At 51.7% G+C, this 15,735-nt stretch overlaps 1 protein-coding gene across 2 annotated transcripts in view; it reads left to right on the forward strand.

Moving 5' to 3' along the window:
* The window catches only part of LRRC20 (leucine rich repeat containing 20), an 81,060-nt gene that overhangs the window by 40,192 nt on the left and 25,133 nt on the right, over nt 1-15,735 (forward strand). For both annotated transcript variants that reach the window (XM_087432075.1, XM_004427025.3), the window contains exon 4: nt 14,111-14,278. In XM_087432075.1, the coding sequence (XP_087288201.1) occupies nt 14,111-14,278 (168 nt within the window). The remainder of the gene's footprint in view (nt 1-14,110; nt 14,279-15,735) is intronic.

A 15,735-nucleotide genomic window follows, 5' to 3' on the forward strand; every position in this document is an offset into this window, starting at 1 on the left:
CCAGAAAGACCTAGTTAGTTTACACAATAGTTGATTATGCTGAATATGCACAGCTGCAGTTAGCAAAGCTTGTCTCCAAGTTTTTGTTCTCTTCTAGCCCAGGGAAGATTATTTAACCTCTTCGTCCTCGATTTCAGTACCGTGGGCAGGCACTGTTGTAAAGCACTTTGCAAGTATAAAATTATTTAAATCTTTACAACCCTGTAAGGTCAGTACTGTTATCTCTTTGTTTTAGAAGAGGCAGCTGAGGCAGAGAGTGCGTAAGTCACAAGCGAGAGAAAAGGGGTCAGGACTGTGGGTGCAGCCCCAGAGCTCCTTTATAAACTACTAATGGCAGTGGAGTGCAGGCACTGTTTTGCAACTTGCCTTTTTTACTTAGCAATATATTTTAGTAATTGATCCATGTCGGTACAGCGAGAGCCACCTTGCTCTTTACATGGCGGCAGCATGGTTAGCTGTTCACGTCCCAGCCCTGGTTAGAAGAGTTTTCTCAGCCCTTCCCTCTGTCCACCCAAGGAGCGTATGTGGCTTTTGGAAACTTACTCCTGTCTCCTCACCCTTTGTCCCCTGCGGGCATCAGCTGTCTCTGTGCTGAGCATGGGCCATTTGAAGGACACGTTGCCCTGCAGGGGGCCCCTTGCAGGCAGGAACATGATTGCTCATGGACGCCGGTTGCAGCCAAGGTGCTGATTGATCCTCGGTGGGCAGGTATTTTTGGAGCTGGTACATTCCCTCGCTGCCCGGCTACACAATTACTGCAGGCCAACCTCGTCTGTCCCTTAATGGAATCAGCAGGCCTTCAGTCTCCACTGGGGTCAGTCTAAGGCCTCTGAGTCAGCCTTGGCAGTTGTCCAAGATAAGGATGATGCGGAAGTAATGAGAAGAATTTAGGGAAGGAGTGGTCCATTTAACAGACACCGGAAACCACAGTTCAGTAGGGATAATGAATAAGGGAATGTTCATGACGGGCTGCTCTCAGGCTGGGGACGGTCTTGGGAGTAGGATGGCGAGAGTCTTCTCCCAGAGCCCGTGTCCATCCGGGGAGCCCAGGTTGTTCGACTCTGAACCCTGGCATAAGAGCGCAGGAAGAAACATCAGGAGCCCCCCTATTGCAGCCCCCTCGGCCCAGAGAACCTCAGCCCTCTCTGTCCCAAGAGAGAGGACGGCGAGACCCTGGGCATTGTTGTGACACCAACAATGAGAAAGACTGCGTGTGACCCCAGCGGGAAGAAGCAAAGCTAGAGGAGGCTGCCGAGATATTTACTTGGAAGCTCAGCACACCAGCTCATCAGGTGGCTGGGCTGTTGGCCACACTGTTGCTCTTCCTCTGAAGTGGAAACAACAGAGAAAACCTCAAGCGCCTGGGTTGGGGCAACATCAAGTTCCAGGAGCTAAGCAAGACTGCGACTTTGACAGGCATGGGGTTATCATCCCAGACAACTTGCTTTCTTTGTCCTCCCCTGGTGGTGAGGGGGCCTGGAAGCAATTCCATGGTTTGGTTTCCACTCAAAACCTACCACATCTATTATGAACAACTTGGCATTCATAAATTTGACAACTTAGAAGAAATGGACGAGTTCCTTGAAAATCACAAACTACCAAAATCTCTAGGCCCAGATGATTTCACTGGAGAATTCTATCAAACTTTTAAACAAGAATTAACATCAATTTCACAGTCTCGTCCAGAAATAGAAGAGAAGGGCACACTTTCTTACCCATGCTACGAAGCCAGTATTACTTTAATTTCAAATCCAGAAGAAGACAGTACAAAAAGAAAAGGAAACTACAGACCAATATCTCTCATGAACTAAGACACAGAAACTCACAGCAAAATATTAGCAATCAAATCCGGCAATGTGTAAAATGGATTATATGCCATGACCAAGTGGGATTTATCAATTTTTCCAAACGTGCAAGACTGGCTCAACAGTTGAAAATCAGTCAGTGTATCTATCATATCAAAGGCAAAAGAAGAAGAATCATACAGTCATATCTATTGACAAAGAAAAAGCATTTGACAAACCCCAACACCCATTCATGATTTAAAAACTCAGCAAACTAGGAGTATTGGGGAAGTACCTCAACTTGGTAAGGAACATCTATAAAAATCCTGTAGCTCACATCAGACTTAATGATGAAATGCTTTTCCCGTAAGATTGGGAAAAGGTAAGGCTGTCTGCTCTCATCCTGGAAGTTCTAACCACTGCAGTAAGACAAGAAAAAGAAAGAAAAGGCATATAGATTGGAAATGAAGAAATAAAACTGTCCCTATTTGCAGATGACATGATTGTCTACATAGCAAACTACAAGGAATCTACAAAAAAACCCAATCCAAAAACCCTCCTAGAACTAATAAATGAGTTCAGCAAGTTCCCAGGATACAAGGTCAAGTCAAAACCTACCAGATCATGCACACTCATCCTCCAGATGCTTTCCTTGGCTTCCTGTCTCACTTGGAGTAGATCCACTATCTTCCCAAGGTCTCTTAGGTCCTGCATAACCTGGTACCAGCGTCCTCTCTGCCACTTTTCCTCTCTCACTCCCCATTCCAGGCACGCTGACCTCTTCTCTGTTCCTTGGATGTGCCCAGTTCTTTCCTACCTCAGGGCCTTTGTACTTGCTGTTCCCTGATAGGTTTCCTTGGGGCTCTTTGCACAACTGGTTCCTTCTCATCCTTCACTCTGACCTTAAAGGCCTTCCTAGCAATCTGAGATAATCTTATTTATTTATTTTTCTTGTGTATTACTTTCTCTTCCCACTGGTGTGCAAGCTTGTTAAGGGAGGGATCTTGTGTTCCTCCTGATTTCCCCACAGTCACATGGCGCTGTGCCACGGGAGTGCTGAGTGATGTGCGTGGAATGAGCAGGTAGAGGCTGTTTTGCTATCACTGTGACTGACTGACTTTCCTGTAAGCCACGTCTCCCAGCGGCATCCACTTTCTCTTTTATGTCCCCTTTTGATTCTTGCCTTTAACATTAGCTTTCAATTTTGTTTCCATGAAAGGCTTTATAATCCAAGAATTGTCTCATGTGTCTTGTCCCTCTCCAACAGAAATAGTTCTATGTATTGAGTGCTTTTACTTTTAAGAGATTATCCTTTTCATGTTCAAGGACAGGGCTGAGTATATAATAGGTGCTTAATAAATATCTGTGTAGTGCAGCACACCCTGCCTTTCACAGCACTCGCACCCCATCCTCACAGCCCTGCTGTGAATGGATGGGGGACCTTCCTGTGAGGCCATCCGGAGAGAGGATGGGCCCAAGGACACCTGATGAGAGAGCAGACCCAGGTCCTCCCAGTCTTCCCCTTCGTCATTCACCACTAAATAGGCAGGGATTTGCTGAGGATCTGCCCTGAGTACAGGGGCTGCAGGGGCTAGGGGTGCAGCCCTGGAAAAGCTGGGTGCTGGAATGGCTCCCTTCTCTGGGGAGCCATTCTCCCCAGAGAATGGTAAAGCTCCCTTCTCTGGAATGGCTGGGGTTCTGATCCTGGATTAGGGGTTGGGAGAGGAAAGTCAGATACCTGGGGGAGAGGTTGGGCTTTGTGTGACCTTAGACAAGTTATTTCATCTCTCTGTAAATTGGGGGTGACGGGTTATAATAAAATTAAAATGAGGATTGCATGTAAACCCCTAGAATGATTACCTGGAACATAGTAGTGCTCAATAGCTGTTAGCCATCATTATTAGTTTCTGTTATAAGCCCCATACTCAGTGAGCTAAACCTTTGGCATCCAGCAGAAGACCTCTTTCCTGGAAACCATGCCCCACTCAAGCCCAGCACTTCAACACTTTCTTAATGTGGCACTTCTCCAGAGCAGGTCTGGGCCGCCTTTGAAGCTCGATAGTGGAAAGCCTCCCCTTCCCTCCCAATTTCAGTGCAGCCCCTTTGATTACTCTAATGCACTTTAAGGAGCTGAATGCCAAGGATGCGAGTCCTGCCTGCCCAGCCACCACTCCCTCTGTGCCTCTTGCTTTTCAGGAAAGCGTCTGAGCTGGCGGAGGGGCTGCCTTTCAGGGGGTGCAGCCTCTCCTTGCAGCTGGGCCTTTCCTTAGAGCCCGCTGCTAAAGAAAGGCTGGACGTCACAGAGCAGCCTTCCCTGGGGAATGTGGAGCTGGGGCAGGGGCTGATCTTGCATCCACAAGTCTCTTAATCTTGAGGGCAGTGATCTCCAGAGAAGGATACACCAGGCAATGACTCGGAAATCTGCCTAAGCCCTATTGAGTGATAATAGCGGGTCTCAAAAGAGTATATAGTGTATGATTCCATGTTTGTTTTTTTAAAACAATATCTATCTATCCATCCATTAGTATGTACGTAGAAAAATATGGAAGAATGCATGCCAAACAACATTGGTCCTCTCCAGGGGTGGAAATACATCGGATTTTCATTTTCTATGTTCCATCTTTTTGTGATGGCTGCATTTTTACAGTGAGCATGCACTGGTTTTGTAAACAGGCAATGCATTTAAAGTTAAAAAAACTGTATCAGTCAGGATAGGCCAGTTTTGCATCAGGAATAAATACTCCCAAATCTCAGTGGCTTAAAACAACAAAACCTTGTGTTTACAGTTGGGATAGTGTGTGGTTTCTGTGATTGTTGTCAGCGCCGTTCACGTGCCCGAATGCTACGCTACCTGACAACCTTAGGAGCGATGGAGGCCTGGACCAGGACTTTTCTTGAGAAAATAGCTCCAGCACAAACACGGGCCAGGAAGTCTATCCCCAGAATGGGAAAAATAATAAAACAGTGATAACATATCACCCTTGGTGATAACAGATTTCAGCAACAACATCTCATTTTAAGCAGTGCACGTTTCTGCGGCTTCTTCAAGATAAACCAGCTGCAAATGTTATTCATGTCAGAGTGTTGCCAGTCAGTAAGCGGAATGGCTAAAAGCGTGGGCCCTGGAGCCAGGCTGGCCTGAGGTCAGACGTGGCTCTGCCATTTCTGCCATCTTGACCTGTGAGATGGGATTCCTTCACCGCCTGCTTCAGTGGGTCATCGTGAGGATTAATTTAAGGTAAAACATGATCATGCTGTTCAGAGTGGTTCTTGAGCAAACATTTCTGGAGGCAGAATGCCTTGTTTGTCTTTCATGTTTTTTTTTTTTTTCTTTTCCCCAAAGCCCCAGTAGATAGTTGTATGTCATAGTTGCACATCCTTCTAGTTGCTGTATGTGGGACGTGGCCTCAGCATGGCTGGACAAGTGGTGCGTCGGTGCGCGCCTGGGATCCGAACCCGGGCCGCCAGCAGCGGACCGTGCGCACTTAACCGCTGAGCCACGGGGCCGGACCTGGCTTTCATTTTTTAATTAGCCATGCAGGGTGAGGGAGCAGTCTTGGCCTTCTGACACCTAGGGCGACAGACTGTAGAGAGTTGACATTGGTTTATAGCTGGGAAGAGTAAGTCTCCTGTGGGTCTGTCAGGCTCTGAGCCTCTCCAGTCTCGGGGTCATCATTCTCTCCATGCAACTCTGTTTGCCCACCCCTTTGGAGGCCCAGAGTGTTTGGAGCCAGACAGATCCAGTATCAGATTTCAGCTGCCCCACTTACTAGCTGTGGATGTTGGGCAAATCACCCAACCTCTCTGAGTCTCCAGTTTTTTCATCTCTAAAAAAAGAGATGATAAAACTTACCTCTGTGTTGCTATGAAAATTAAAGTAGGTGATATGTGTATAGCACTTGGCATACAGTAGGTGCTCAATAAACATTTAACTCCTTCCTTTCCTTAGGTGTAGGAAAGAGAAAGGACATAAATCATTTACAGTCAAGAAAACCCAGACCGTAGAAGGGTGGTGGCCTGCTCAGGGTGACCAGGAACTGGACGCCGAGCAGGGAGGGGCGTATCTTTCCATCTACTGAGCCTGTAACCATGGTTCAGTAGTTCCAGGCCTAGCTCAAGGGACACGTGTTGAGTGTTCTGGGCAGAGAGGACCCCCGCCCTCCTGCTTCTCCTCAGCCCTAAGAGGAATGGGTGTGACCATGCAAAAGCCTCGGGATGCTGTTCATTCTAGCAGCACACGAGTGACGGAGATCTGCAGAGGCTTTGAGTCATGGCTGGAACGAGATAGAGACGTAGATTAATTTACAACAAAGGAGGCAAGGATGTGCAGTGGGGCAAGGATGGCGTCTTCAATCAATGGTGCTGGGAAACCGGACAGCCACGTGCAAAAGGATGAAACTCGACCACTGTCTTACACCAGGCACAAAATTTAACTCAAAATGGACTAAAGCCTTGAATGTAAGACCTGAAACCGTAAACCAGAAGGCTTTGACTGCCTGGGAAGGAGGCCTTGGAGAGCCACTGAAGGTTTGTTAGCTAAGAGCTGCGCTCACGTGGTTAAATGGGCCCCAGTGTGCAGTGTGATTGGAGGGGGGACTGGAGGCAGGAGGCCAGGGAGGAGGCTAGCAGAGTGGTCCAGGTGAGAGGGACTGCTTCTGTCCTAAGGAGGTGTTTGGGCTCACAGAATCAAGAGAGGGGAGATTCTCTTCCCCGCCCTCTGAGGGCCTGAGCGTGGGAAGTACAGAAGGTCCTTCCCTTGGGAAGGAGGTTCTAGAAGTGGGGAGAAGAGGTGTGCAGCTTGGAAGATAGAGTCGGGAAGAGGGGAGAGTGGTGCAGGTGGGTAGGCTGGGGTAAGATGAGGGCTTGAGTTGTGGACCTGCTAAGTTTGCCATCTCTGGGGGCATCCAGGGGCTCATGTTCAATTGGTCCTCACTAGAGAGGCCGGAGCACAGAAGAGAGGCCACACTGGGTGGGAGTGGGGCAGCTCTCCGAGTCTGCATGAGGAGTAGCTGTGGCTGCAGGGGAGGAGAGGCCCAAAATGAATAGGCCTCTTCTCCCGGCTCTCCAGTCTATCCCCACTCCTCCCCGGGCCTTGCTGTGACTTAGAGGACGGGAAAAGGTGCAGTTGGGCTGCATGTGGTCTTTGGAGGCAGTGGACCTGGGTTCACACCCTGGCTCTGCCACTTGCTAGCTGCAGGATTTGGCCTTAGGCACTGAATGTCCCCAGGCCTCAGTCAACTTATCTGTAACATGGGAGGGATGCTAATGGCGACCTTGTGGGGTGGTCGTGAGACTTTAAGGAGACCATACAGGGAAAGCAGTTAGCACAGTACCAGTCCCTAAAAGGTGCTTGGTAATAGTGTTTATTTTTTTCAGGAGGGGCTGGTTGTGGACGATCCTAGAATGGCCAGAGAAGGCCGAACCAGGTGGGCAGAGCCAAGCAGGTGGTTCTGAGTCCCAGGCACCAGCATTGGGTTCCTAGATTTAGCAAATGAAGTACAGGATGCCCAGTTAAATTTGAATTTTAGATAAACAATGAATAATTTTTTAGAAGAAGTATATCCCAGGCAATATTTGAGTTGTACTTATACTAAAGAAAAATTATTTATTGTTTATTTGAAATTCGAAATTGAGTGTCTTGCGTTTTTATCTGGCAACCTTCTACCAGTGGTACAAAGGCAAGGAGATAGGGAGTTGTGGGGGTGGTGGCTGTAAATGAGGCAGACTTGGCCACCCTGCTCGGACCCTGGCTGTTCCTGGAGAGTGGGCAGGTCTGAGCCAAGGCGCATGGGGGTAACGTCCTCCCTCAGCTGGACAGATGGACAAACACACACACACACACCCCTTGTGCCGCGAGATTAGCCTTGTGCCGGGCCTGGGAGCAGCAGAAGGAATTTAGGGAATTTGTGGTCAAGTCAGCCTGTCACAATCCATTTGTCCCTCCATTTGTTCATTCATTCATTTGGCAAACCTTTCCTGAGCACCCTCGCGGCAGGCCTTGTGCTGAGCACACAGGTGACAAGGATGAGCCACGCGGGTCCTAGCCCTCAAGGGGCCCCTGGTCTGGCCGTGGGACCTGGTTTGATAACTTGGCTTCAGTCTTTTCCCTTGGAGCTGAACCCTGACCTGTGCTAATTCCTGGACCTAGCCCAGGGCCTCCCAGGACACTGCTGTCCTCTTTGCTGGACATGCAACCCTGCCCACCCGCCTGCCTGGGGTTCCCGCACGCCACATGGCCAGCTCTGCCTGGCTTGCCACTTGCTCTTCCTTTGGCCCCTGCCCTCTCTCCCTGGGGGCTGCCTTGCTCTCCCTGGCCCAGCAGTACCTGGGTACCCACAGTGGAGGGAGCAGTGCCTCTTCGGCCTGGGCTCTACCTATGAGACTTTGGAGCCAGGCAGAGGGCCACCCACACATCTGCTCCCAGCCTCAGCACGATCCCCCCTGAACCTGGATGTGAGCAGCGAGCGCCCACCAGCTTGTGAGGCAAGCCTGTTTGAGCTGCAAGAAAGCAAGCCTCTCTGGTCATTGTGGGAACTTCTGTTTAAGGATGTCATGGTCCCTAAACCAACCTCAGGAAAGACCTCAAATGTGTTACCCTGAGCAGGGGTGAGGGATGCTGAGGGCTTTCTAAATTGGTCGTGACCCTTGGTTTTCCTCTCTGGGGCATTGGGCAGAGCCTTCTCAGCTCTCAGTGTCCCAGACTAGATCAGCCTGTCTCCACCATCCCCGAGCTGACTGGTGGCAGGACCTTCTTGCCCTGAGTAGCAGAGATGGCGGGGCAAGCGAGGCTCCCGCCAGTCAGGGACGCTCCCTTGGGGTCCTCCATGGTGGGAGCAGGCTGCCTGCTGGGGTAGGGTGCGGGGTGAGGCCTCTTAGACCTCCAGAGAGCATCCTTCTGTCAGCTTCTGTGGCCCCATGGCCCTGAGCCCTCAGGCTGCACACGGAGGTGAGCTCCCAAAAGGCTCTCAGAAGCTGCCTCTGGAGGTGGATGCTTCTGGCCATTCTGAGCTGCTTTGGGGCTGTAATTAGACTCAGGCCCAAAATGCTTTGATAAAAGGCCGTCTTTTATTTTTTTTTTTAATAACAATTCTGAGCACATCAAAAATTGAGGGTAACAAAATCAAGAGGGGGGAGAATCTCTTCCCTACCATCCGCAGCAGTTATCCTGGTTGCCCCCCAAGCTGTGGGGTCTGGTCCTGTAGTGTGAAGGGACCAAGCCAGCATGTGAGACCTCCTGTAAACTCACGTGCTGTGCATCAGTGATGCTGTGGCCGTGTTTATCAGCTCCCTGCAGCTTGGTGCTCCAAACACCTGCTCCCCAAAGGCCTTGGGACCCTGTGTGCACTTAGTAAACAACAAAAGATGGTCTTGTGTTCATTATCCCTTCAGGCAAAGAGCATTTTCTTCTCTTCTAAGCTTAAGTTTGGGTGATTAGAAGTACAAGTCTAGTAGGTAGCTCAGTACTAACTCGATTACTGGGTTCACCAGGTGCCCTGCGTGGTTTGCCATATCTATCTGTCTGTCTCACATACTTACATAGGATTTACTATGTGCCTAGCACTGTTCAAAGCCTTTTTCATGTATGAATTCATTTAAATCACAGCAATCCTATAGAAAGATATCCTAGTACTGTCCTCATTTTACAGATGAAGAAACTGAGGCAAACATAAACAACTTGCCCAAGGTCACATAGTCAGGAAGTGGCAGAGTCTGAATTTGAACCCACAGACACCAGGCTCCCGAGCCTGGGTTTGTCATACTGACCTTAAACAAACAGCCAGTTATTTCTCTAGCAAAAATGAGTTTATTCGGGATCAACAAAGAATTGCAATTTGGGACGTGCATGCTATGGCAAACCATAGGCAAATTCAGAAGGCAAAGGAAAGAGCTTGCTTTTATGGAGCAAAAGGGGAGTTGGGAGGGATTGTTCTAATGGAAAGTCCGTGGGAGTAAACTAACAGTTCAGGGTGGTGACGACTTCTCATTGGCTGAGCTGCGGTGCTTCTCATTGGCTGGGCTGTTGCCAGGAGGGGAGAGAAATCTTCCTTTAGTAGTAAAGTAGTTGCACTTCCGGCCTGAGATGTAAGCTTACCTCTCTTCCTGTTTAGAGTAATTGAAGATGTATGATAGGGTGAGAGAGCTCCCCCTACAGGCCTCCTTGACTCCAGTTTAGTCCAGGTTTCTTTTATTAATTCCCACAGTCTCAGGGGAATGGCATGGCCTCTCACTGCAAGCAGTGGGAGGAGGGATGCTGAGGGGCCTCCCCTGCCCACATGGGACCATCCGCCCACTGCATCTGTGTAGCCTGGATGAGATCTGCTAGGGGAATGCAGTAGGTTCCAGGAAGGGAAGATCCAGAGCCAGGATGTGAGGAAGCCTTCCTAGAGTGGCCAGGCATGCTGGATTCCTGACCATGGAAATGAAAACAATCCTGGGGACAGCTGGGACATTTGGGGACATTGGCCACCTCCCTGTCTGCAACACCAAGCGGTGTCTACCACGGAGCTCAGCAAATGGGGCTGTGCCCTCGCAAGTGCCCTCTGGTCACCAGCCGCTGCCCCATGGAGGCCAGGCTAGCTCCCTAAGGGGTCCATTATAGGCCCCCCTGGCAGACAGGCTGTGAACCCGGGATTTGGAGGTGCCGTGGGGGACAGACCACACAGAGCCTGGCAGGCGTGTCCCCAGAAAATGAGGGCTTAGAGAAGTGCGTTAAACAGGAACCAAACAGCCAGGAAAATTGGGCCATGTTCTCATTCGAGAACAAATGTCCATCCCAGGGAAGTGGTATCTGAGAGACTCCACCAGGAGCCGCCCGCTGCCTGGCCCTGGCTGGCTCGGTGCCACTCGCCCCCTGCCTGGAATGTGTGCTCCGCAACCCACTCCACTGGCGTAAATCAGCCTCGGGCCCAGATTCTTCATCTGGCAACAGTGTCCAGTGAGAATTGAATAACGCTTTTATGGAAAGCAATAATAACTTTTTCCATTTTATACAAGTAAAAATGAGCAAATAAATTTAAGGAAAAACAGTGGTATACGTGGAACAAAAATTTGGCAAAATTGTGAGGATGATACTCAAATTCATTCATTTATTCACTTGTGTACTCATCAAATATTTATTGAGTGCTTGCTGGACACTGTTGTGAGCACTTTTCTACAACAGAGGCAAAGCCCCCGCTCTCATGGGGGAGCAGACAATATATAAACAAGTCAGTGTGTTAGGTAACAATGGATACTGTGAAGGTAGATACTGCAGGGGACAGAAACTGATGGGAGAGGGTCCTACTTTAGTAGGGTGACCTTTGATCAAAGATACAAATGAAGTGAGCCAACAGCCTTACAAATGTATCAATAAAGAGCATTCTAGAAAGAGGGAGCTGCAAGTGCCAAGACCCCGAGGCAGCAGCACGCTCAGAGTGTTTGAGGAAACTGTCGGGCAAAGGCGTGTTTGGGAAGCACTGGGCTAGATATTCTCCAGTGTCCCTCTGACACTGTGACCTTATAACTGTGACCTGGACAGGGATGTTTTCTGGTTTAAGGCGTGGCTGTCTAAGAACCTGGCTGCTGGAGGGGTCCTGGGTTTGTGGGGGGGGCACTGGGTCTGCTGATGGAAGCTTGTGTTCAGGATGTCCCTGGAGGTGGGAAAATGAGAGGCAGGCCAGGCCCCCTGTGCTGTCTCCCCTGTGGGGAGAAGAGTCATCATTCATCAAATATTTGCTGAGTAACCACAGGGTGCCCCTCAGGGGGCTGGATGTAGGGAACAGAGTTGAATCAGATACAGTTCCCATCCGCCAGAGCCCCAGCGGGGGGAGTGAGGGGCCCACAGTGACTCAGGTGTGTGTGGGACCAGAGGGCCCTTGTGGCGGGGCTCTGCTCTCACTGCGGAACCCTGGGAGGTGCTGTCCGGACCTCAGAGAGGCTCATCCCCCACAACCCAGGGCTGCATCATGGAGCTATGGAGCATGGAGCACAGAGAGAGGAGCAGGGCCAGCTACGTAATAGGTGGGGCCCAGCGCAAAATGAAAATAGAGTTCTCTCTTTTAAACAGCAGGAGAAAAGTGCCATTAAAGGTACAAAGAAGTCTTTTTCCTTTCTTCCAACGTCTCTCTCTTATTGTGTCATGGTGCTTTTCATTTCTATTTCATGTCCTTCTAAATAAGGAAAAATTAAAACTTTATTAGTGAGAATTTTACCATTCATCTTTATAATGTACAATGCCAGTTTTAAATGCAAATATAAGAGCATTTAACGCATATATAGAATCATGAAATTACACCATTTGTATTTTGTGGCTTGTTTCCAGAGGGTGCCTCGAGTGGGCCCGAAGGACAAACTCAGGCCAGACTCAGGAAGGTTGGAAGGAGGCAGAGAGGAAGTGCAGGCTCTCACAAGTGCCCCCCACGATGCAGGGCACACGTGCACATACCCTCAGGCCTGACAGCTCCCACCACATGCTGGACCCCTACACTTCACCCTGGCCAGGGGTGGGACCTGGGGAGGTCCAGCTGGGCATCCGAGGGTCTTTAAACCTCTGCCTCAGGACATGCTCAGGATCTGGGTCGGGGGCAGGCAAGAGGCTCCCTCCTGCCAAGACTCAGCCTCCAGCTGCCGCCCACCAGACACTCTTTGACGCTGCCAGCCCAGGGGCTGGGGTTGCAGGGGGCAGGGAATGGCTGCCACCGGGCTCCGCTCTGAGACGTGATGGGCACACGTGCCCAACTGACCCTCCCTGTGCCCGGGCCCCTCCCGGGGATGGAGGGCTGCAACAGTGGCAGAGCAGGGGCGAGGAGGGAGAGGCCAGTGTTACCCTGAGGCACCAGACGGCAGGAGAGCAGGCTGCCGAGAACCCATCCTGGGAGGTGGTGTGGGGCAGGACCACATGGGAGCTGAGACTCCATGACTCCGGCTCTGCTTACAAAACACAGATTCGAGGATAAAATTATCAAGATGGCAGCACAGAACATTCAACCCCGAGTGTGAGCCCTTCCAAGCCTGGGGCCCTGTGCTACTGCACTGGTCGCCTGCTCACGAAGCCGGCCCTGGGGAGGAGAGCTGAGGTCGGTCCTCAGGTCACTTGGCATTTCTGGCCCCCAGTTTCCTTTAGGGCAGACAGGGCGGGCGGCTCGCCTGAGTAGTGTGACGGGAGGGCTCATGTGGGGTCACGTGTAGACAGGGCATGGGGAACCAGCAGAAACCGAGGCCCCTGTGTATGCTCTCATGACAATTCTGCTTTTCTGCCTCCCCCAGTCTCCTGCATCCTCTGCTTCCTCAGGTTCCTCCCTAACGTTTATTGAGCACCTACTGTGTGCCAGACACTGTGCAAAGCACTTTGCATACATCTGATCTTCACAGCAGCCCCAGGCTGTAGTAATAACAGTGGCGTGTGTGAATGGTCACTGTGTACCAGCACCGGGCCCAGTGCCTCACCCGGGTTCACAGATGTCACCCTCAACAACCCTGTGAGGTGGGAATTAGTATCAGTCCCTTTCTACAGATGAGGAAACTGAGACCTAACGGGGTAAATAACGATCTGAGTGAAGAACTTGTAGGTGGCACAGTTAGGGTTTAAACCAGGCAGTGGGGGCCCCAGATCCCCGACCCTGAAGCCCTGCATTATGCTACCTCTCCACCCCCCACATTGACTCTTGGTTTCTGCCCCTCATCTCTTCTCCTTACACAGGGCCCCTGCGGGCGCCCCAGCTCTGTGGAATGCAGCATTTCGGCTTCAGCCTCCACCACGCCCAGCACTGCCTCGGCCAGGTTCCCAACAGAGAGACTCCCACCTGCCCGGCTCACCTCCTCACACAGGTCCCTGCGTAGGTCACTGGTCAGCTTTTGGAGCAGCTGCTCTAGGGCTCCTGTGGCTGGGCAGGGAAGCAGGGTCACGTGACACAGAACTTGGCTGCCCTGGTGGCTCCTTGAGCAGAGAGGGCTGTGTAAAGTGATGTCCCTCGAAGGGGCTGTGGCGTGTGGGGAGCCCAGAGGCTGCACATCCTGACCTGTCCCATCAAGGCCCGGAGTTGAGGCCTCATCCGAGGGAGGAGCCAGCACGTCCTGACCCTTCTGCTAGGCCCAGGCTTCTATCCGGAGAGCCTTCTGTTCCAAAGCCAGAAGCAGGGAGCCCCGCTGGCATGACCGGAGCGTGGTGGGAGTTACTACTCCTCTTGCATAAACACGCAGTCAGCCCCTTGGGGGGACTTCCTTTGTGGCCAGGGGCTTCCTCACTGCCTTCCTGGCCCAGGCAGGGGTGAGAGCCACAGCTGGCGGTCACTGTGGTCTCTAGGTTGCTCCCCTCGTCATCTTTCCTTCTCTTCCCCCCGCTACGGCAGAGCTCCACCTGGAAGGGAACTTCCTGCACCGTCTCCCCAGCGAGGTCAGCGCCCTGCAGCACCTCAAGGCCATCGACTTGTCCCGGAACCAGTTCCATGACTTCCCCGAGCAGCTCACCACCCTGCCTGCCCTGGAGACCATCAATCTGGAGGAGAACGAGATCGTGGGTGAGTGGACCCAGCCCGTTGGGCCCCTGCCTCTGTCTGCAGTTCCTCCCTCCGAGCTCCCCTTCCTGAGCGAGACTCACGGGGCACAAGGCATGGGGCTCTGGAGTCAGACTGGCACAGACACGAGGGCAAGGATGGCCTGAGTACAGGGCACTGGGCCTGGGGAGGTAACCGTTATGAGGCCCTCCTGCCTGCTGGGCACAGGGGACTGGGTTGCACACTTGCTTTCCCCTGGCAGGTAGAAGGCCTCGGCTTTCCCCACCGTGCAGCCCTGGACTAGCTGGGCCACCTTGGGCCGCAAGCTGTCTCTCTCTGGGTCTCCATCTGCCAGCCTAGGCTGCCTCTAAGACCCTGCAGCTAGGATCCTCTATACATTTACTCCTACCTGTGTCCCTGGCTCGCCCTTCCCGGCCTTCACAGTGAGCTTGTCACCATTACTAAGCAGGGGCCGCTAGGCAAACATGTTTGGAACAGCCTCTCTATGCCTTCCAGGATAAGTATGCTCCGCCCAGGGAACCAGAGGGTCTTCCGCCCCAGGTCTAAGATGTGCTTTCTGCTGAGGTGGAGGAGTGGTCCCTTCCTTCTTTTGCATCAGTTATGTACCTCTTGGTCTCATCAGGACCTGAGCATCCTCTCCAGCTGCTGTCTCATCTCCCTGGAGAGAACGCGGCACTCACCAGGGTCCCTCCGTGCCCCTCCTCCTTGGCTCCCTCATTCAGCTGCCTTGATGTGCTCAGGAAGCCTATCTCCAGCCCCATTTCACCCTCTCTCACAACACCTCTAATGTTGATGAGGTTAATAATAACCTGCTTCAGTTATGCTTTTATTTTCGTAAGCCCTTTCACAGCCATTATGTCACTTGATTAAAAGCAAGGGCTCTCTAGTGGTTTGCAGCTGCTTGACAGAATGGCCTGCCTCGGGCGGGGAGAGCATCCCGCCTATCAGGGATGCTGTCGGCAGGACTTGAGCCCTGGCTGAGTGGGAGATGGGACCAGCTAACCTCTGAGGTTCTGGGACCATTCTTTCACAGTTAAGTAAACCAAGGCTCAGAGAGGTTATGAGAGAGCATCAGGTTGCACAGTGAGACTGCAGAAGTGCCAGGACGAGAATACATGATTCCAGAACTTAGTCCTGTGCCTCGGCTGGGGTTCCCTTGCCTGGCCTCTGGGAAGGCCCTGGGGCTGGGCTCTGGTTCAGTCTTGCCCTCCCAAGACCAGGATCTGTGAGTAGCTTGCCCCTGGGTTAGGCCCCCTGGTCGCTTGGGCCTCTCTGCTGTCTCTAAGTGGAAGGGACATGCCCAGAAGTGCCTTGTCCCTCCTGCACTCTCCTGACCACTGAGGTCGTGCCCTGAGCCCTTTGTACCCTTCATTCCAGGCATCCCTGGCCCTCTTTGCGGGGTCCTTCCTCCTCTGCCTCTTATTCTTTGAGGCCTTCATGATGCCTCCACTTCCTTCTGC

This window comes from Ceratotherium simum, chromosome 6, assembly GCF_057802395.1.
Source record: "Ceratotherium simum simum isolate JZ-2026a chromosome 6, ASM5780239v1, whole genome shotgun sequence".
Taxonomy (NCBI): domain Eukaryota; kingdom Metazoa; phylum Chordata; class Mammalia; order Perissodactyla; family Rhinocerotidae; genus Ceratotherium; species Ceratotherium simum.